Raw genomic sequence first — 24,571 nt, forward strand, 5'->3', positions numbered from 1 at the left:
CTCCTGACTTTTTATTATAATCCTTCACTTCAGAACTCTGGGGATTTATAATACATCAAATAAGTGATAGACAGCATATCTGAGGAAGAGATGGTTATTGAGCTGATAGACAGCTACAAACAGGACAATTACAACTGCTGGCTCAGTTATTGCTACTTTTGGAAATGTTAAAATCTGAAAAGATCCCAGTGATTCCTAACGGCAATTTCTTCTTGAATCTATTTGAAATAAAAATGGAGGCTTTATTTAATTGGGCTGCAGGCTCTGCTGAAATTTCACATGGGTTAAACTTCAGTTTAAATGCAGAACTGACAAGAAAATGACCATTTGCTTTCCACCAACAAAATATCCTTTGGGTGTTTAGCAAATGAAAGGAAACTATTCCTAATGTTTTGTGTCTATTTCTTCTTAATTAAAACTCTAAAATCACTATAAGAAACCACGACAGAACAGTATGTAATATCAAGTTTTAACAGTGATTATTAACTATTACCTGTTATTTATATACAGATGAAGATACACCAAAACCAATCTCAGGAAAGATAAACTAGTAAACAAATTATAAATGTGCACTAATTACAAAGGGAACAACTTTAGACCTTAAGGCAGCATTGGTTGAGTCTTCTTCTCTGGTAAAGTATCACATATTTTAATGACCAATGAATGATTTTAAAAACAATTAAAATAAATACTAAGATAATTCTTTAAAAAGAAATAGGATTTTAAGACTCCTACAAAATGAATTTGTGTTGGAATTTTAATTTGGAATTAGAAAGCATATACAGGAACATAATGGTATAAAGTTAGAGCAGTCTTTACTTGAATACAAATAAAGATACCTAGAACTTAATATTATTATCAATTAGCACTCTTTGGGTTCCTTTTTCACTTCTAGTTGCATTCAGAATAATTGTTAGAAATTTCTGATCTTTAAATAATATGTAGTCAGGCTGAATTTGACCTGAGTGAAATGGTTTCAAACTGCATTAATAACCTATCATTATGCTCTGATTTTACCACTACATCTTTTCTGTTGGGTTTGCTTGCCTTGTAGGTTTCTTAAATTATAGTGTCGCGAGCATTGGTGCCAACCTAAAATGATGACATTGTGGCTGAAAAAGTCATACTTGGATAAAAAATATCTCAAACCTCTTAGTAAACGCATTTGGGGATCTGTTTCCTTTGCAGCTTGTTTTGTTGAATTTTCCTAGGTGGGCCTGAATGTTACTTTTAGTTGTTTACAACTGCTGACAGAACAACTGTATGATAAGAAGAAGGGGTTAAAAAACACTAAATATGTTCACACAAAAAAACATTCTCATGTAGTGCTGAGAACTAAGACATAGGCACTTCTGCGTCAGGAGATTTTCACATTTTGATCACAGGTGGCTTTTCTAAGTCATTTTCTTTCACTACTAGAAATTCCCTCAAGGTATGAACCATCTAGTTCACTGAAAAACTTGTTCTCACAAACACCCTTTTGGTGCATTAATCTTCTTTTCATAAAACTGTCTACCTTGACAGCAGAGATCGATCCTTTCACTGCATAGAGCAGCCCCCGCCTCCCTGGCAGGCACTCTAGAGTTTTCTCTAGCAAGGCTGCCTGCTTTACACAACCAAGTTATCCACCAACAAAATATAAAGGAGTGTCAGGTGCAATTTTTCTCTAATGTGTTTGTCTCTCTCTTTCTAATTCCTTACTGTGAGTGTAATTCAACAAAGTGTATAGTCTTCCTAACAATCTAAAGCTACTGGGCTACTGGGATTTTTTTTTTTAATAACTGTTTAATCAGTATCCTTTTTTTTTTTCTTTTTCTCTTTTTTTCCAGAAAACCTGTGCTAAAAAGGCACTAGATAATATGAATTTCCTCATTCTCATATATAGTAATTATACACTGTGTTTTACAATTTAACAAAGGTAACACACATTTGGATAACACATCCAAATTATTCAGATTTATCTACTTTCATTCAAAAAACAAACTCCAAGTCAGAGGACTAGCAGGCCACACTGATAGAGACCAGTCTAAGCCTGGAGTTACACAGGGCCAGCAGCTGCCTCCTTAGAGCTCTGGGTTGCTGCTGACTCTGGCTTGGCCACCTGGGGGAGCTCTCACCTACAAGGGGGAGTAGGGCAGTAGCCAGGACCCAGGCTCACTGGCAGCAGCTGTGGGAGCCAAGTTTCCTGGAGACCTGAGTAAATGAGACGAAGGTGAAGTTCTCACAGTTTTCCAGCTTGACTTTCTTGGCTAAGTTTGGGACAATTCCTCGAAGAGAACGCAGTCCCATCCTCTGCTCCTCATACCACACATTGCCCATGTCTGTGGCTTCCTTCCTGGCAGTAAGGTAGAAGGGGGACTTGGCCTCCATTTGGGTGGGAGGCCGGTGGATGTACATGTACTTGTAGAGGAGGCAGTAAGGGCACTGCTTGTGTCCTCTGGAATGCTCATGGTAGATCTTCCCATGACACACTCTAGTGGATCCACTCCGACTCTCCCGCTTGACACTGTCTGTCCGGGCAAAATAGGGCTGGTTTTGTGGGTCTTTGAGCAGCTCTATGTCACCGTACATCAGATCTGCATGCTCCTGCAGCGTCCGCATGTTCAGGTACTGGCTGTTGTACTTGACCACAGTGGACAGGAGAGTGATGGGGCTGTCGTCCCCCAGACACCCTGCCTGCCACATCTCCTCCTCATCAGAAAGGGAGAAGTAGACAATATTTCGAGAGCGGGCGCCCGACATCCCTGCCTTACTCAGCACCCACAGCTTCTCCTTGAGCTTCTTGGTAGAGGAGCTGAAGGTGCTGCTGGTGATGGAAAAGCCCACACCTGCATTCTTCAGGATGCGGTCCAGGCCCCGGCGAATGGCATGGAGTGAGGTAGCCAGGAAGTCTGAGCCGTCACTCTTCTTGACAGTGACGTAAAAGTTCTCCAGCAGCTCATTCAACTTCACTGCAGGGATCTCAAATGAGACAAACACTGAGGTTACTCACGGAGGACACCCAAACAGCTGGACCCTTCCTCCCTTCTAATCCTCAGTGGGAGCTCTACTATGCCCAGGACACACTGTGGCCACTAGAGGGCTGACCCTAAGCATGACATGGTAGAAAGAACAGTGAATTTCAAGTTAGAAGATCGGGGTTCCATATCTGGCTCCCTAATCTCTTTGAACCTCAGTGTTTCCATCTGCAGAATAGGGCAAAATAATGGAGACCACCACAAAGGACTGCAGTAATGCTTAAAGTAATAGACCATGAAAAGGTTTGTAAATAGTAATGAACATTCACATACACACCTATGTCTGCAAGTACATACATACATATAAACTATTGTTATTACCGGCCTTTAGGAACTTTTTCTATTCCTAAAAGGTACTTTTTTCTCTTTGCTGCAAATCATTTTCTTCCTTCCCCTTTATTAAAACTTAGTCATTTTTTTCTGAGGGATTCCTGAACTAAAGCTCCAAATCACTCCAGCATTAACTTCCTTGATATCTACGCACACACTTGGTTATGCTGTGTGCGCAGAAATGCAGTGCTGTTGGGAAGATAACTGACGTGGCCATTTTGGGTCACAAGTTAATGCTCCTTGATTTTCCACTCCTTGATTTATCTGAATAGGAACTGAAATATCTCTTGCTTAATACTCCACAGGGTCTCAATATCAATAGTGTTAAATGATAGGAAAATCATAATGGCTATAGTGATAGAGTGGGCTTCTTATTTTAGTACTGTGGGGAGAGAAGAAAGCTTGGCTAGCAAGAAAGTTTTATTTTCAAGAGGAAACTATATAAAGAAAAAAAGAAACCTTGTTTATCATCAGGTCAGACTGAAACATATATTCCTTGGGACAAAAAAACTCCAAACAAGGGCTGGGTTTGTGGCTCAGTGGTAGAGCGCTTGCCTAACGTGGGTGAGGCACTGGGTTTGATCCTCAGAACCACGCAAAAATAAATAAATAAATAAATAAATAAAGGTTAAGTTCTTTAGGGAAAAAAAAAGTCCAAACAGAAAATTTTTAATGAGTAAAATTATACAGAGTTAACATTTATTTTTCTAATAGCCCTTGTGTCTGGGTCAAAGAGAAAATAAAAGGTGAATTATGCATTAAAAATGAACCCAACTAGGGCTGAGGTTTTGGCTCAGTGGCAGAGTGCTTGCCTAGCACATGTGGGGCACCAGGTTCAATTCTCAGCACCATGTATCAATAAATAAAATAAAGGTTCATTGACAACTAAAAAAAAGAATCTTTAAAAAAAAGGCTTTAGTTTAAAAAAAATGAACTCAACTAAAGACATTACATGTCAAAATGTATGATATTATTAAATATACTCCAGTAACATCATGATTTTGAATGTCTTTCTTAGAAAACCTTATTCTCAATGAGCAAATTCATTATTTAGTTCCAAGAACTAGAAAAAGTAAACCAAGTTAAAAAATAGTAGAGTAAGCCAATATAAATAAAAATAACTTAATTAAGTAGGAAAGATAAAATTAGGATAGGTTACAAAAAAGAAAAAAGAAAATATGCCATCTTTGAAAAAAATATTTTTATAAAGTTGCCAAACTTCTAGCAGAAAAACCAAAGGCCGAATGCTCTCTCTGATATGCGGATACTAATACATAATAAGCAGGGGAGGGAAGAATAGAAGCTCACTGGATTAGACAAAGGAGAATAAAGGGAAGGGAGGGGAATGGAAATAGGAAACACAGTAGAATGAACAGGATATAACTTTCCTATATTCATATATGAATACACGATCAGTAAAATGCCACATCATGTACAACCACAGAATGGGAAGTCATACTCTGAGAATGTATAATATGTCAAATTCATTCTACTACCATGTTTATCTAAAAAGAACAACAACAACAACAACAACAAAAAAACAACTTCTAGGGCTGGGGATGTGGCTCAAGCGGTAGCGCGCTTGCCTAGCATGCGTGCGGCCCGGGTTCGATCCTCAGCACCACATACAAACAATGATGTTGTGTCCACCAAAAACTAAAAAAAGAAATAAATAAATATTAAAATTTAAAAAAATAAAAAAATTAAAAAAAAATAAAAAATAAAAAAAAAAAACAACTTCTAGCATAGACAGGGGAAAAGAAGCAGAAAGGAAGTATACATTTAAGCAATATTAGGAAAGAGACTATGGAATGAATAAAGTAAAGAATATGAAAGAATATCACATATTTCTTAATTTGAAAAATCTACATAATCCAAACAATTTTCTAGCAAAATATGGATTACAAAATCATACAATTCAATCAGAGGTAAAAGATCTAAATAACTCCAAACAAGAGAAGGGAGTGAAATGATTTTGAAAAATGTATGCTACTCCTAAAGAGATGACTTTATGGAGTCTTTTCTTTTGTCTTTATTTAACATTTTATTGTTATTTTTGTGGTGCTGGTGATTGAACCCAGAGTCTTGCATGTGCTTACTTCCTACTCTACAACTGAGCTTATTCCCAAGTCCTTTGAATTTAAAAAGTTTTGGGGCACGTGAAACAGATATGTTCTTCATTTTGTTTCTAACTCAAATTTGATCTATAGTATACAAAAAACAAAAACAAACAAAGCATATGAATATAAATGTAAAATTTCCTAAGTAAAATACTGCAACTCTCATTTTGCATATTAACATGTCAAATATAATGTGCATACACTGGTACCATACAAAGTGAGGAATGGCTGATATGCACAAGTTCCAGGTAATATGGCATCTTATAACAAGGAGACTGACTGTATTATCAAGTCACAGTCAAGACTAGCATGGATGGGCTGGGATTGTGGTTCAGTGGTGGAGCGCTTGCCTAGCATGTATGAGGCACTGGGTTCGATTCTCAGCACTGCACATAAATAAATGAATAAAATAAAGGTCCATCAACAACTAGAAAAAAAAAAGAAAAGAAAAAAATATACATGAATGACTACAGCATGGAAATACTCATCAAAACAGAAGGGAATGATTAAAGTGCAAGGATGATTTAATGTTAAAATATTTTAATAGAATCAACATTCATACATTATGAAAAAAGGTAATATGAACTTGATATTGAAAATTTATTTGAACAAATGTGATATCCATTTCATATTTAAAAAAATAAATTGAGATTGGAAGGGAAAAAAACCCTCTTATTATAATGAAGAGTAATTTACAGACAAGAACTATAAAAATCATACCCACAATGAAAACATTAAAATCTTTCTCAGAAAGTTACAGGCAGGATGAGCTAGGTGCAATAATGCATGACTATAATGCCAGCAATTCAGGAAAGTGAGGCAGGAAAATTGCAAGTTCAAAGGCTGGACACTTAGCTCATTGGTTAAGTGCCCCAATTTAAAAGAAAAAAAATAAAGGTAGGATAAGCATACTAAATATTGAATATTATTGTTCTTATACAACACATTCCTGGAAGTTCCAGGCAACCAGGTAAGACAAGAAAAATAAATATCTATGTCTACCTACCTACCTAACCCTGCCTTCTCTCTTATACATACACACAACACACACACACAAACACACACACACACGCAGTATACAGGAAGGGAAAATGACAAAATATAATTATTTTCTGATAATCTGTTAGTCTAGGAAACTCAGATTCAGTTCAACAGCTATTGGAAAGAGTAGGGCAACTGTATACAAAATAAGAGAATAGTTTTCTTATATACTATCAATAATCAGTTAAAAATACTTTCCTAATGACCATATACTCAAGTTCAGTTACTTTCAGATGTTTATATTGTCATTCAGAACTCCCTATCATAAAGATGATATAATGATATAACCTCTCTTTATATTAATTGGGACTCCTTTGGTGCAAGAGAAATATCAAACTTGAACAAGCCTAGCCAAAGAGGGATATCAGTATTAAAGTAGACTCTCAGTTTATCAGGACTCTCTCTCATCACTGCTTCTCTTAAAGACTGGCTTTCTTCATATAGCTATAAAGATAGCCCATTAACACTCCTCAGGTTTTAGAAAGAGACCAGCAGGTTTAGAAAGAGACCAGCTCTTATTTTCAGTATGGAAAAAAAAATCTGAAAGGATTCTACTCAACCCACTCTTAACCCAACAACTCATGAGAAGGTGTTCCACTATACTTAATGTGATGGCTTCTGCATGTGGACTGCAGGAGAGTATCGTTCCTAAATAAGTGGTGCTAAGCAGAAAGATCTTAAGTTTTTCTTCACTGCTTCAAACAAAAATAATAATAAAAAAAGATGACTTGTGTTTGTGGATTAAAAGATTTAATACTATTAAAATGGCAATAATCCAATACATTATCTACAGATTTAACATAATCCCTATCAAAATCCCAGCTGCCTTTGTTGCATAAATAGAAGCTGATTCTAAAATTCATAGGAAAATAAAAGTGACCGAGATTAGTCAAAACAATCTTAAAAAAGAACAAAGATGGAGAACTCACCCCTCCCAAGTTCAAAACTTAATACTCAAAGCTATAAAAATCAAGACTCTGTGCTGCTGACATCACATATAGAATTAAGAATACAGACATAAGCTCTCCCATCTGCGGTCAATTGATTTCAACAAGGGGAGAAGGCAAAATAACTCAATGGAGAAATAATAATCATTTCAATAAACGGTGCTGGGATATTGGGATATCCCATGCAGAAAATTTAAGTTGGATCCCTACCTCATATCACATATACAAATGTATATTACTGAGTATCCTCACACCTACTGAGTATTCTCCTCCATGCATCCTGAGGGATTTTTTCAGTCTGGCTGGTGAACCATACTGCTTCCAATTCTGGGTGCCAGGTACTGTTGCTGATCCTTTCAGATAGTTCTTTGCAAGTATCAAGTGGTCTCCTCACATGCACATGCTGATAGTATTCAGCTAAATATTTGATGAGATCATCTTTAAATATCTCGGGTTGTCTCTCTGTTTACCCCTCTACTTTTGAGTTCTGTCATGACAACTCTAGCCACCTTGGTCTCCCTGGACTCTCGGCTCCATTTTTTCAACTCAGTGAGTCTGTTGGGCTCTGTTTGAATTTCCCTCCATGCACCACAGACTTGTTAATCTTTGAAGTCAGAAAACTGGGGCACTCATAGGAATAACCTTGTTTGTTTCCTGTCTCTCTGAGATCACTGTCATTCTGTGCTTGCTATACAAAATGCTATAAAGTTCTTTGAAAAACATCATGTTTTATTTTTATATTTTTGTTAGTTTTTTTATTGTTAAAAGCATGAAGGTAAATCTGGTCCTTACAATTGGCTAGAAGTAAAAGACTTAGTTGACTTTTCTCCTGGGAATAGATCAGATGTTCCTATGTTTAAGTCAAATCTGAATGGATGCTAGAAATTATGAAATTTACACAGTTTATATTTTATCAATTTTTTCCAGTGAGTTGACATTTCTTGGTAGTGTACTCATGTCCTCAGCTTCCTCAAACTCTAATTTAGTCTCAGAGATAATGACTCTTCTCTCAATTGTTTCCTCTGTTGTAAGGATCACATCCTGTGCTGTCTATTCTGTTTGAAAAGAATTATTTCATGTATTGTATCTAGTTTTCTAGTTGTTAAAACAGGAGGTTAATTTTGGATGCTTTTTTCTCATGGCCAGAAGTATAAATTTCAAGTTATTTTCAAATTTGCTGGATCCTTTTGATTGGTATGTTGTTGAATATTTTATGCTTTCTGTTATTTGCATAAAAATTTCATACATAGTTAAACTATAATTTACTCACTGAAGTCTCTGGTATCTCAATCTGTTTGCTGTTTTTACTCATCAACATTTGTCATTTATTTCCTGAATGACTGGTGAATTTTAAAAACATGCACATATTTAAACCTGTAAAAACCCCAATTAATCTGTAAAAAGACCCAATACCTATAGGTTTTGTATGGATCCCTTGAGAGATTATTAGCCTTTAACTCTGCTAGGATCCAGGGTATGCTACTGACATGGACTCTCTTTAGAACCCTTTCAGGGTCCTCGCCTTAATCAAGGATTCTTCAGTTCATCTACCACTCTTCCTTCCTTAACAATGTTATCAACATGCACACTCAGGAAGAACCCTCTTTCATGTGTGCTTACTGTTCCTCTTTCACCTTTTTCTCTCTCACTTCTCCTGGAGGATGTTCCCTTCCTGAGGTATAAGAGAAAGGTAGCTCACACTACCAAGTGCTCAATGCTGTCAGATAAAGAAAACTGGGTTTCCTATTTCAACTCTTGATAATTCCCCTGGTACATTACTCAAACTCTGAGATCTTGCCTTCCCTTGGGCTTCAATTATGACGCTATTTGCAAGACTTTTAAATCTACACTTGGAGCTTAAGCATCTCCAACAGGTTTTGAACCTCACAGTTCCAGTTGTTTACTGGACACACCTATCTGGACATCTGATTCAGAATCAGTATGTCTAAATCAAAACACGGTAGTTTTTGCTCCATCACCACATGTCTAAGATTTTATCTTGCCATTCACAAACCTGAAATATTTCAGAGAAAAGATTTTAAGAATTTCACAAAGAGGTTAAATAACTTTTTACATATCATTTTCCAATTAATTTCTCTCTCAAATACCATTTCATTATGTTCTTTCCTCAAATGACTTTAATGTTTTCCTTTTGGTCTCATTCTTAAGATGCTTGCAGCTCTGATGGTTAGACCCTACAACAGTTCTTTCAAATACAATCTGTCCTTACCAAAAATAAAATCAAGAAAGAAACTTCAGTGATTTTCCAGTGTTTAGGCCTTCAGCGTGGCACTTAAGGGCTATCACAATCGTTTATAGTCTACTATACCCATATATGAAGTCTTTGCTGTAGGCAGGTGATCCATCTCAATTTTTCTCTTCCTCACACCATTCAACCTACAAAATTCCCATCCTTGTTTAATCCTATTGAAATCCACCTCTCCCTCAAAATGTGGCTTAAATACCAATTCTCTCTATATACTCTCACCAAGCTGAAATTAATTTATCTGTATTTATTTTCAAGCATTTCTTCTCTGTAAATTCATAAAACATGTACTAAATCCTGCTCTGTATTGTGTATATCTTTGTAGTTTATGTTCTTTCCAAGTTTCCCCATTAGAAAGCAACTGTTCTCTGTTTGCCACAATGCTTAGTACAGTGGCTGACACTTGGAAGCTCAGTGAAGTTGGCTGGAAGACAGTAAACTCGAGAGTCCCTTACCTTGGTGATATCCGTATGATCTTTGAGCCCGTTGGTCATGCACCAATATCGCCACACATTCAGGGCGTACCGCGTGGCTTTGGTAGTGTTTGGGCTTACTGCACTGGTACACAGATCATTCAAGTCATCATTAATATTAAATACAGGAAATTTGTTGAGCTTAGTAGAATAAGCTAGAAACAAAAACAATAAAAGCATTAAAATAATTTGCCATCCCCTTCTTTAGATAATTACATCTTGGGATCATATTAAATAACAGAGAACTCCTAAATTATGACATTTTAAAAAGTGAAATTTCAATCAGTGTACACATGTTAGAATAAATAAAGCAGGGGACAATGGAATCAAAGCCGTTGCCTTGCATTTAATCCCAACCACTAAGTGCTAACTGACCACTGCTGCAGACATTCTAGCAACTGGAGGAAACAATGAAGGCTCTAAAACAAAGAGTGCACTCGCTCATTTTCTACCAGAAACAAAACAGCTTGTCTATTCACAACAGCAAGAAAAAGAAGGTGGAAGGAAGGAAGGAAAGAGAGAAGGAAAGAAGCAAGCAAGCAAGGAAGGAGGACAGGCAGGTGGAAAGGCAGAACCAAGATCACACATCCTCAGCACAGGGAGAGCACTTCTTTGTGATACACAGTCTCATAACTTGTGTGCTATCGTGGGCAACCTTGAATTAGGTGAGGTTAACATATTTCTTTAATCTTTTTAGAAATAAAGAGAGAGAGATTTAAGCATTAATTCCACAACCCTTCAACAAGCTTCTAATCAGAACGGAAGGTCTTCTTACTAAGGAGAGAAGCCTTAGGGGAAAGGAGGAGGAATACCACAAAGGGGCTTGCCTTTGCTCAGAGGAGAGAGAACATATTTGAAATTGCCAAAAACAAAACTAAGTCTATAACTATTAGCTGGTCTTTTTTTTTTATACTCTGTTATCTGATAAAATCTGGATTAACTTGTGCAAATTCTCATTTTTGGATAGAAGAAAAGGCCAAGGGAGACACCTCAAAGTATAAATATTGCTAACCTGTACCTTATCTAACGGTCTGACCCACTCTGGAATGTTAGCATATTCATTCAACAAACTAATTGGCTAGGTCTTTGAGAAAGAGCAAAATGAAGTTCATGCAATTTCCAAGGTGGTCTGCAAAGGGATTTCGCTTCCCCTAACCTACCTCACCTTTCACAGACTGCAGAGAGCTCCTCTCTACTGCACCACCAGGCTCCTGCTGACCCAGGACACCAGCATGTCTACATGACTTTTCCACACACTAAGCCAGCTCCTGCATCCTCCTCCTCAAGACGTACCTCACATTTGCTTTATTCCTTAGGAGTGTGCTTCAGTTGTGTCAGGACGGTGGACAATTGTCGCACTAGTTTGTATGCTCTGTAAGACTTCAGGACCCTTGAAGTCCTGATCCAGCCCCAAACTGTGGAACAATCTACAAGCGCTTCTATGAAGAGGGGAATAAATGAGCAAGTCTGTTGGTGCATGCCTATAATCCCAGCTATGTGGGAGGCTGAGGCAGGAGGGTCACCAAGTTCAAGGTCAGTCTGGGCAATATGGTGACACCCTGTCTCAAAATAAAATATAAAAGGGGCTGGGGATGCAGCTCAGTGGTAGAGCGCCCCCTGAGTTCAATCTGAAAAAACAAAATGCTATCTGAAGCACCTGAACTGCACAGGTAATTCTTCTCACAGACCCCTGAACCCAGCAAACTCCTACTTACTTATAGAACTTGCTTGATATTAATAAAAGGATTCTGTACAAATTCATTTTTATCATACCTAGCACTAACTGAATGCCTACAATATGCCAAGAGGTTTTACATAAATTATCTGTAATTCATAGGTAAGCATGTTTTTATGTCTATTTTACAGATAAGGAAACCAAGCCCTGTACATTTAAGTAATTTTACATGTTCGCTTGTCCAGTATTTACCAAGGTACCTCTCTGTGCCAACCACTGGGCTGCTAGAGTCCAAGAGTGAGTGAGTAGTGGGGTCAGGATATGGACTTGGGTCTGCCTCTATGTTCTGGCCACTACAGCAAAGGAAATCAGGTCCTACTGGGATAAAATTCTTTTTTTTAATTGATCTTTTAATTAACTTATTTATATGCAGTGCTGAGGATCGAACCCAAGGCCTCACACATGCCAGGCAAGTGCTCTACCACTGAGCCACAACTTCAGCATAAAATTCTTGAAAATAATACAATTCTCTAGTATGAAAAATTTGCTTATAAAAAATATCTTAATCCCTTACATCTACTTGGACTAGTTCTCACCAAGGACAAGCGATTTATTTATTTATTTATTTACAACTTGGGGCTGAACCCAGGGCTTTTGGCATGCTAGCCAAGTGCCCTACCTCTGGGCTATGTTTGCCAGCTCTTTTTATTATTATTATTTTTTTTTTTCAGATGGTATCTTATGCCCAGGATGGCCTTTTAAACTTGTGATCCTCATGCTTTAGCCTGGGGAATAGCTGGGATTTTAAGTGTCTGTCACTGGGTCTGGTTCTAAGTAATTTATTTTGACAGTTTTCAAGCAGATAGGATGATTAATCATAACCTTAAACAATTAAATTTTTTCATTTTTACCACAAGACAGAGACTATACACTGAAAATGGAAACCAAAATTCTATTCCATCATGAAACAGATAAGGAATACTTGTGATGCTTAAAGAGAAAGAAATTATATGAAAATGACTGAATATAGTCACTGAATACAGTCCTTCATGATAGTATTTAAAAGTTAAATTATTTAAACAAACTGCTTTTCAAATATCAGAGACAGAAATGGTAGTGTAATGTGGCTGAGGAAATTTTTAGGAGACTATATGGATTGGAGAAAAAGGCAAAATGAATTTAGGAAAAAAGGGGGACCTGGGTCTGCCTCTATGTTCTGGCCACTACAGCAAAGGAATCTCCACTAAATAGAGATTTTAAGTGTTCTTTTCCCACTAGAGGACAGGACAAACTCTCAGGGCCAAGTTAGGAAGAACTGGGCATGTAAGCGGGAGTGAACAGTGGGCCATGGTAGTCTAAAGACTGCCAAATAGGAACAATTATCCTGCTCTCTATACATCACTTACCAGAGTACAGGTGTAGGCAAGCAAGTTCATGTAAAGTGATGGGAGTCTGCCATGGAAAGCTACCCTCAGGGTCAGAGAAGAAAGGGGGAATTGCCTTAGGTAATTCTGGGAAGTCCCAGTGGACATAGGGGAAAAAGAAAATTGACTAAGAAAAGCAAAGAAACCCCTGAATGCACACCATCTTTCAGATGACACCTTCCCTGCATCTAAAATTGACAGAGTTCCCAGTTTCCCAGCTGGTTTCCAGTACGTACACCTTAAGGGAAGTCTACTCGTGGGCACTTCTTCAGCCATGTTACAGCTGGGTGAGGTCCACTTGCAGAGCACTGTGCTCAATTACTACCTACAGAAATGAGCTTTGCCCAAGTGGCCACCTTAGCAATGTTTAAGGAAATTCCTATCAGCTACTAATGACAATAAATTCAGACTTGAATTTTAAAATGTGAGTGCACATACATTATCTGGCAATTGAAGGAAATCAACAGTATGGAAGTCGTCAATCTATATAAGCAGAACAATTAATCTCACGTTCCCTACTTAACCTGCTAAAAAGAGTTAATTCAGAAAATCACAGAGAATTTCAAAACATCACAAATATGTCATCATATTTGTAAGTTATAATCCATCCTTAAAAAGACAACAGCCAGGCTGGTGCTGTGGCTCAGTGGCAGAGTACTTGCCTAGCACTGGGTTTGATTCTCAGCACCACATAAAAATAAATGAATAAAGTAAAGGTCCAACAACAACTAAAAACATATATAAAAACAAGCAAAACAAAACAAAACAAAACAAAAAATCCAACCAAACAAACACAACCATTGCTGTAAAAGGAGAAACAGGAAAACAAGAAAGACACTAGAAATCTAAAATACACTTACATAATATTGTCTATGAATATATAAACACAGTACATATAATAATAATATCTCTTTTTCTGGTCAAAAAACAAAATCCACAGGATTAGAAAATATTTCACACTATCAGTAATGACAATACAGCATGTTAAAACTGTGGCATTAAATGCATGGATTTAAGAATGTGGAATATGAATCACATAAAGAAAGTACTAAAAGAACAACAAATATATTCAAAAAAGTGGAAAGAGGCAATTCAATTAAGAACCAAAATCAATGAGATAGGAGAGAAATTTGCAATAAAAAAGTAATGCTATTGGTGGCCGTGGGGCACAAGACGCTGAGGGAGGACAACTGTGGCACAGAAGATCAGCCTGGGCAACAGAGTGAGTCCGTCTCAAAAAGAAAGAAAAAAGTAATTCCAAGAGAAGAATCTAAAAAGACTAATACAAACCCTGCCCCCCAGTACTAGGGATTGAACCCACATTCTCATGCATGCGACTGGGCTATACCCCCAGCTCCAAACAAAGAAAAAAATTAACAACTAGCAAAATAAAAGGAGTGAAGGGAATAAATTATTATACCAGAAATGAAAAGGGGGTTACCATTACAGATCCTATAGATAGCAAAAATGTATGATGAACTAATAAATTTGAAAATCTGGATAAAAGGGACAATTACCTAGAAGAGCCTAAACGTACAAAATACAACAAGAAACATAAACTTTGAATAGACCTCCATTTATTAAATAAATCAAATCCATAATAAAATACCCACAAAGCAAACTTCAGGTTCAGATGAATTTCACCAGTAAATTCTTCCAACATTTAAGGAAAAAATAATGCCAAATCTCCAACTCTCTGCTTGTGAAGAGAGGAAATACTAGTCAACTTCTTTTATAAGACAGTATAATTTTCTATAAAATATAAGAACAACAAAATAAAAGAACATATAGGCCAACTCAGTTCATACACACAGACACAAAAATCTTCAAAACAATACAAGAAAAATGAATCTCTGCTTCATACCATAAACAACAACAATCTCAAATGGATCATGAACTAAATGTGAATGGTAAAACAAAAAAACTTCCAAAAGAATCATAAGAGACTACCCTTTTGATCTCAGAGTACCCATATGTTTTTGAACAGGACATCAAAATCACTATCCCAAAAGAAGAAGATTAATAAATTGGATTGCATGAAAAACTAAAAGCAGACATTCAAAGATCAAAACACCTCATCAAGAGGTGAAAATGCAAGCCACATGGTGGGAAAAGACATTTGCAGTGAATTTATTGGAAAAATCAGAAAACAGTCCCATTAAAAATGGACTCCATGTAAAATTACTAATATTGTAGGAAAGAGACATTAAAATATACTCACCAAAATGTAAAAAATTGATTAATGTAAGTTATAACTAAGAAAGATGATACTGCTTGCTTATCAAGTGTTGGTGAGCAGCACTCTTACAATTTCTACAACCATCTGCAACCACTTTGGAAATTAATTGGCACTATCAAACATATGCCTATTCTGTGATCCAGTAGCCCCTACACCCAATTATATGCTCAACAGATGTACTCAAGTGTGTACATATGTGTACCATAAAGCATGTATACATGAGTGTTCGTTCATAAAACTATAATAATAAATAGCCTCAGAGTGGAAATTATTCTATGTCTATGAATAATAAAATGCACATGAAATTGTAAAACAGTAGTTTTTATACAGTAGTGATGATGATGGAAGGGGGCTACCAGAATGAACTACATACAAAAACATAGAAGAGTCCCACAATATAATATTAAAGAAAAGAAGCCAGACACCAAAGAGTATATTGAAAGGATCCATATAGAATTAAAAAACATAAAAATGACTCAATAGTGGAGTCAGAACAGTGGTTGCCTCAGAGAGGTAACAACAGTTGAGAACATTTAGGCATTTAGGTACTGTTCTGTGTCTTCCTCAGGGTGGTGTTGCAGCAATGTTTTCACTTCATAAAAATTTAATCAGGATGTCAAACACAGTGGTACATGCCTTAATCTCAGCCACCTAGGAGAGAGGCAGAAGGTCATGGGTTTGAGCCAGTCTGGACAACATATTGAGACCCTGACTCAAAATAAAATTGAAGGGGGCTGAGGATGTGGCTCAAGCGGTAGCGCGCTCGCCTGACATGCGTGCGGCCCGGGTTCGATCCTCAGCACCACATACAAACAAAGATGTTGTATCTGCCGATAACTAAAATATAAATATTAAAATTCTCTCTCTCTACCTCTCTACCTCTCTCTCTTTTTCCTCTCTCTCTCTTTAAAAAAATAAAAATAAAAAAAATAAAATTGAAGAAGGGCTAGGTATATATTTCAATATTAGAGTGCTGGCCAAACACACATGAGCCCTGAATTCAATCTTCAGAACTTCTCAAAAAAAAAAAAAAAATACACTAATGATTTGTATACTTTTCTAATTCAACAAGAAAACGTAAAAAATCCTTAAAAATCAAAGATGCATTTCTGGTAAATGAACTTAGACCATGTATCTGGATGGGAAGGCTCAATATTGCAATGAATTAACTAATCTTTAATTCAATATAATTCTAATTTAAAAATCCTCCCTTTTTGTTGTTGTCAGGCTGATTCTAAATTTAGGAAAGTAAATGCATTAAAGAAAAGGGCAATTTTAAAAATAATTGGGACATACTACCCTGAAAGATATAAACATGTACTAGAAGAATGCAAATTTAAATTAAAAGTTGCTGGTGAAAAAATAGACAAATCAATGCTATAACAGAGTCCAGGAAAGGTGTGTAAATATGCAAATTGGTTATATAATAAAGATTCTAATTCAAATTGTTGGGGAAAAATGGATTCTTCAACATATGGCTCAAGATAATTGGCTATTGAGTTGGAAAATCAAAAACAAAAGCAAATTTAGATTCCCATTTCATATCACACACAAAAAACATATTTCTAAATGGCACTTAAAAAAAAAGCTATTTCCATAAGGCAGATGATTTTCATGATTTGGGGAGTGATGAAAGTAAGCATTTCTCTGCATGACACAATCCAGAAAGTATAAAAAATAAAGGAATGGATCAGATGACATAAAATTTTAAAATCCCTCACTGAACAAAATTTAAAAGTCAATAAATAGAGATGGAGAAAATACTTATAAAACATCAGTGATAAAAGACATATGAAAAGCTTCTAAAAAATGAGAAAAAGATAACTCAGTAAAACATAGGCCCAACATTTGACAGGCAATTTTTCACAGAATAAATACAAATAATGAAACACATTAATAATAGTCAAGACTTTATAATTAAAACAAGATATAATTCACTTATCAGATTGGCAAAATACACAAAGGTCTCTATCTAAATATTGTCCAGGATATGAGAACTGTATTCTTAGCCAATGTTATATGATGTTTACAACTTTTTGGTGGCAATAAATATCATAACTGAAAACTGTGCTATCCTCTACATGTGAACATGAAAATATGTCTACAATACATGATTAAAAAGAAAAGTTCATTTTAAGATAATATGCACAGCATGATTCCATTTTTATCAGAAAAATAAAATTCAATTGATCTACTTATACTTGCAGAGAAACAAAAATGTGGAAGGGTACACTTACATTAGTAATTAGTTCCAAGGGACTTTCAGTTTTAGTGATTATGGGGATATTATTTTTGCACATTATAAAAATCACTAGAACTTTGGAAATATGAAGGAAAAACAAAATGTTCTTTTTATTTGGCCCAAGAATTCTTTTAGAAATTTATCCTAAGAATTTAATCAGAGATATGTACAAAAATGTATGCTTAAAATAATTTTTTAATTTTTTTTATAAAAGTGAAAAACTGGAAAGAAATCCAATGCAACAAAAGCATTTTATTGCACATTTGTACAATAAAAAATTATGTAGCAACAATAATCCATTTTCAAATATTAATTTTTTACAAACATACAAAATAATAAATACAACTTAATCAAAAATTTTTGAAGTATATTTGTAGATGGGAAAGTTCTAAAATAAAACACCAAAACGTTATAAGTCTTATTGATGGGTAATAAGTTCTGTCTTTTTTATTACCTATTGTATATTTATTAGTATTTGCCAAATTACTCACACTGAAAATTTGTTTTTAGTATTTTTAAAACACTGTAAAAGCATTAATAAAGTAAATGCTGATTTTACTTACTTTTTTTAAACAATAGTTCATTCTGTGAAAATGACTGCTACCAAATTCAATGTTTGCTTTTAAAATTATTCCTCCCACCCCAGTACTGGGGATTGAACCCAGTACCCTCTACCACTGAACTATACCCCCAGCCCTTTTATTTTGTAACAGGGTTGCCATAGTTTCCCAGGCTGGCCTTGAACTTGAGATCCTCCTTCCTGCTGCAGACTTCTTAGTCACTGGAATTTTGGACATGCATCATTGCACCTAGCTTTAAAAACTGTCTTTTAAAATAACATATCACCAACATTAAGTATTTTACACATTAATCATTTTAGTCACATGAAATTTTCTTAAAAAGACGATAATGAACTGGGCACAGAAGTGCACATATCTAATTCCAGTTACTTGGGAGGCTGAGGCAGGAGAATTGCAAATTTGAGGCCAGACTGGGCAATATAGCAAGATGCCATCTCAAGAAAATAAAAATTATTTAAAAATGTTAGGGATGGAGCTCAGTGGTAGATCATTCCTGGGATCAATCCCTGTACTGTTAAAAAAGAGGAAGCGGGGGGGGGGGGGGGGGGGGGGAGAGGAGGGGGCGGAGGAGAAGGGAGAGGAGGAGGGGGGAAGAGAGAGATTTCGAATAAATTTAAATTACAGCTTTTTTAAAAAAAGAAAACATTTCTGATTTGCAGGTTATATTACTTCAATTCTAATATCCTTTCCCTATCACATACAATTTGTCACATTTTAACATATAACTTACAAACATATTTAAAGATGGGCTTCTTGTTAAAATACTATGAAAAAATATAAGGTTTTGTGATTTTTAATGCAATCTAAATTATTATATAAAAATAGCCTTTCAATTTGGGATATTCAAAGAGTATACTGAAAGGTTGCTTATAGAATTCAAAAACATAAAATGACTCAATGCTAGAGTCAGAAGAGTGGTTGCTTCAGAAAGGTAACATTAGTGAGAACACTTGAAGGAAGTATAAGGTGGATGGATTACTAGGACATGAGATATATTTACATTTCTGCAAAACTGCTGTCTATGAGAGAGGACATTATCATTTCAGGTGTTTATCATGTTTTTTATTATTAAATAATTTTAGTGACACAACAAAGATATCTGAAACTAGCCAATTTGATTATAATTATTCTAAGCACCAGTTCCTATTCTGCTTAAACACTGTCAAATGTGGTGAAGTAATGAACATGGAGAATTGTGTCTAAAAAGATTTTCCTGAAATTGGTAGTATAGAATCCAATATCCATTTAGTTTGTATAATTGTGAACCTATTTTAAAAGTACCGGACAAGGGATTACTAGAGGTGAAGAATGACAGAACTCCACAGAGGACAGGGAGTCCTCTGCTTGTAGTGGAGCTTTCTGTTCCATAAGCAGGATTTTCAGGTTTTGAGCTCTGAAAGTCTGTAATTAAATCAGGAATATACTCTTTACTAAAGAATTTTATTACCCATGGGGTGGGGCTTGAGCAGTCACCTACAGAAATACTTCTCCTAGCAGAACTGCCCCTCCCCAGTGACATAACACCACAGTACGTGGAATACGTGGCTCAGTATGCACCAGCTACATCCTGGGTTTCCCCCCCACACAGACCAGGTCAACAATTCTTTCCCCTCAAAATATGGTTTAACTTGTGTTTTTTAAATATTTTTTTCTAGTTACACATGGACACAATATCTTTATTTTGTTTGTTTATTTTTATGTGGTGCTGAGGATTGAACCCAGTGCCTCACAGGTAGGAGGCAACAACCTAAGCCACAACCACAGCCCTAACTTGTTTTTAAAAATTGTTTACTATAGCTACAAAAATCAGCCAGCTTTTCAGAAAACAATTTATTAAATGAACGAAGACTGGTCATCATATGCAAATACAAACGAAATAACTGACTAAAGCATGCGCTCATCATAGAGACATTATTGACAAATCTTAGCTGATTTTTATTGGATTGCTTTCCCTATTTCCACAAATTTTAGGCTGTACCAACAAATACTGAAAACAGTAGAAAATTACACTACATTAGAAGCAAACATTATACATACAATGGAACAGACTTTAGGGACACAAAACTAGAATTTTATTTACAGCACAAGTACACAGACAAATATGAAGCAAAACCAGAGAACTGATAGACAAAAACAGCTTAGTGTAAACGATCAGCGAGCCACAAAATAAAAATGAAACCAATAGTACACACTCTTAGTGAGGAAGTGTCTATATTATTAACACATATCATCTGCAGAGGGTTAACTGACCAAGAGCATCATGGTCACACACCTTAACATATTCAAAGAAATTTCCTTCTATTTCAATTCACCTTTCTCTTCTTCTTTTCACAAATTATAATTGTAGCAGCTTTTTAAAGTTTAAAAATATGACTTAAGTGAAAACGACACACTTGCTTTTCTTCACATAAGTCAGTTAAAAGCTTAAGTGGTCAGAGAATACATAGAAAAATAACAACCTACTAACTTGGAGAAAGTAAATGTATCCTAAATACATTCTTATGATTTATAAGAAAAAAGAACTCATCAAAGTTGAATACAGTGTTGATTCTACCAACTCATTTTAGTTTTTCATTTTAACAGAAAGATGACCCTCACATAGTAATTCTGTTGAATCCAATGTCATCCAGTCATTCTCTCACCCGATTTCAGGCCTATGGAATTATAGTTCATTTTCATATTATAACATAAAGTACAAACTATTACTTGGGTTAATCTGGCAAATTTATGTCTAAACTTACCGCTGAAAATGTTTAAAGTCAGGGGAAGACACAAAGTCTATAAATTAGAAACATAATAAACTTATATATATTATTTGGTTAAAAACTGCTCTAGGCATAAGGGCCTCAGGACAGATAATTCAAAATATAAAGACCCAAAGGTGGGAAATAAGTCCAAGAGCAGGATCAAACACATGTGCTCACTGCTATCCAGTAGATGATCATCAGGATATAATAATGCCGGAAACTTTGGTGTTCAAAATGCAAAAGGAATTCTTGATACAAAGGTTTTGCTTGAAAATCCTGGATGTAGGAATCAAGAAACACTTTTGTATGATGGATACCAACGGGCAAAGGCAGTGCTTCTTCAGACTACACATGATTGAATTCTTTTTATTGCTTTATCATCTTATTGAGGCAAATGTTTAAAGCATATTCTAGAGGAAAGGCTGTAAGTTAAAATTTGCCTTTGTTTTCCTCTAAAAAAAGAAGTGGTGGGGAATTTGATGAATTAGTTTTAATATTCTGAGAATTAAATCAGTAATTTCAGCAGCAATGCTTCCAAATACAGCACTGGCTGTTGCTATGTATCTGACAGCCACACGAAAAGCCTCTATATAATTCAGGAGATTATCCTTTGATTAAAGAACTCTTGCAATTACAAACCCATTGAAATGACAGAAGGAAACCCTGCTAAGGGAAGAGTTTTGGCATATTGGTGCAAAAAGAGTTTTAGGAAGCAGTTTTATTTTAATATTTTATGATGGTTTCTCCTCCATTTTAATAGTATAAATAAAAGTATAATGATAGTTTCCCCATGTTTAATTAACAAAATACAGTAGAGATAATCTGTTGAAACACTTCTCTTTCAACTTCTAGTTTGTTTGGAACTATTGAGGCAACACAGAAACATTAAGAACCACCAACTAGACAGGGGGGCATGAAAAGATCCTGAGGTCACAAGGCAACCAAACATTAAACATTCCTATGCAGGTACCGAATGTAAAAGTCAGCATTTGGGAACTGTGAGGTTTCAATGGTCCCTTATAAAGAAAATTACTAAATATCCTTATTAAATGTAATTCAAACAATAAATCATGATAACTAAGATAATGTATGCACCTCACAGTCTTGTGTTGTTTTACTGTGTGGCCTAAAAATGTCTAGATCAAGGCAAATTATGCTGCTCTGTGTCATTCTACTGTATTTTTCTGTAAGGGGCTCAAGTATCTGAAGAAGAAAAAAGTATTTAAAACTCTAGGCAAGAGAGTAGTGGAAAAGTTCATAATTTTTGCTTTCTTTTTCTTTTAGCAAATGTTTCACTTTCAAAGAACTGGGAAAACATAGAAGAAAAGCTGACCCATCCTGGAATGACACTCAGGAAACAAGATTTTCAAGTTTGGCACCACTTGACAACTACAATATTTCCTTCCATAGAGGTTACTAACTGCTGGCTTGAAATATTGAACAACAAAATACAAACTTTCTCAAGTCACACATACAAACGTTGACCGGCACAGCCTTTTAACAGTTATTCAGGTTAACTACAATATATGATAGCAGCAATGGAGAACAATTCCACATAAACACTATAAACACACATCTGAAAGAGCACCTATAACAACATGCAGAACTTCAACAGTGACATCACTGAATATTTCACAATGCATAGAAGTTGTAATGGTTTTTGGCAAGAATTTTTTTTTTGTAACAAGTACTTTATAAAACAAAAATTATTTAGTTATAAATGCTATTTAAAAAGCTGTAATCTAATGGATTGTAGATATAAAAGTTCAGGTAATCTGACTGGATCAATACTAAACATGGACCTGCTACTTCATCCAGTATAATCAATTATAAATTAACTTCTAGTGAAATTATACTAAGTATTTGATTTATAAAATGTAAGAATTACAGAAAATAAAAAGGCATAAAAATCACTAAAATATTGTAAGCACAATTACTGTTAGGATTCTGTATTGCTGATGTTGTCTTAATTTTTCTTATCACAAATAGATTATGCCAAAGCATTTTCAAAGCTCTCATTGAAATGAATGCATAATGGTAAAAATGCCAAGACCAGTCTAACACCATGACAAACATTAGATGTCTGGCAAAATGTAATATTTTGCAAAAAGACAATATATTATACCTTTAAAAGAAATCCTAGAATTTGACCTTTTTTCCCACTATGATCTGGTGAATATAATTTAAAAATTAAAAATTTATAAACATTATTATATTTATGCTTGAATTGTTTTTCAGAAGAGAAAGCAAGACAATAAGAGAAATATTTATACTGCTTCCTGCTATGGGCTTCTTTCATTGGCTACCATTGTTTCCTTCTATCTCTAAATAAATATCCTAATAATGCTAATAGAATTGTCATCCTCCTGAGGATATATCCCAAACCTTCAAGTATGGTTTTTAGAAACTTCCTATCAACTAAGAGGACATTGTAGATTGCATCCCAAACCAATTATATAGATACTATGTAACTGAATATCTAAATGAATACCAAATTAAACAGAAATTTACTTTTTAGTTCATAATCTGTCATTAGAATTCAAATACTTTAAGACCATGGATCATTTGTTTCCCCTTCATAACTGAAAGTTAAATATAATGAGGTAGGCTGAGATATACGTTAGAATAAAAGAAACTCTTATGTTAGAGATCATCCAACAAATTTTACAATGAGAAACTGCTAAAACAAAGATAAAACACTACTTCTAATAAAAATTTGAGGGTTTAAAAAACTAAAACTTGGAAAACAAGATACTCTTTTCCAATTCAAGGTTAACTTCCATGTAGGATTCTTCTTCTTCCCTAAATACTCAGTAGATAAGAAGTCAGGAAGCCTGGGTGCCAGTCTTGGCTCTAATCCTAAGAATGTGTGAACATCTGGGCATTCATCTCTTCTCTCTAGAGCTGTTTCCAAACTTATTTTCTAGTCAGCACACCTGCAGGATACCTAATAAAGGTAGGCACAGCTAATTCAGTTTAGTGAGCCTCAAAGAAGGCCGGAGCATAGAGAACAGGAGAATTCAGTTGGGGTGGGCATTTGAGGCTGTGTCCTCTTTGTTGTTCCCATCTCCTTGCCCCCCACCCCAGAGGACATGGTAGCATCAAAAACCACTGGGCTGTATGACTCTTGGGTCCTTTTCAGGGCTAGCCTCTATGATTATAATTCAACAAAAAGACAATGGTTCACATTCATACTCTGACCCAATTAATATTCTAGTCAAATTAGGGCTCTGACCTAATTAATAACTCTGATTCTAATGGATAATGACATGGTACATTTGGGTAATGACATGGTATACATAAAAACTCAATTTAATATATGAAAATGCTATCTCTTAAAAAGTAACACAAAGTTCAATACCAAATCAGGCCCTTTGTTCAGTTTAGCAGGCCCACTTGGTCAATTTATAAACAGGTTGGATTATGAGAAATTCGATCTTCTTTTTCTCTTTAGAAGAGTAAAATCAGA

General features: G+C 35.4%; 1 protein-coding gene across 2 annotated transcripts in view; it reads right to left on the minus strand.

Moving 5' to 3' along the window:
- Nucleotides 1-2,154: 2,154 nt before the first annotated feature.
- The window catches only part of Kiaa1958 (KIAA1958 ortholog), a 137,607-nt gene continuing 115,190 nt past the window's right edge, over nucleotides 2,155-24,571 (minus strand). For both annotated transcript variants that reach the window (XM_076845671.2, XM_076845670.2), the window contains 2 exons: nucleotides 10,177-10,349; nucleotides 2,155-2,961 (listed from right to left, as the gene is read on the minus strand). In XM_076845671.2, the coding sequence (XP_076701786.1) occupies nucleotides 2,155-2,961; nucleotides 10,177-10,349 (980 nt within the window). The remainder of the gene's footprint in view (nucleotides 2,962-10,176; nucleotides 10,350-24,571) is intronic.

The sequence above is a fragment of the Callospermophilus lateralis genome, chromosome 2 (genome assembly GCF_048772815.1).
Source record: "Callospermophilus lateralis isolate mCalLat2 chromosome 2, mCalLat2.hap1, whole genome shotgun sequence".
Lineage (NCBI taxonomy): Eukaryota > Metazoa > Chordata > Mammalia > Rodentia > Sciuridae > Callospermophilus > Callospermophilus lateralis.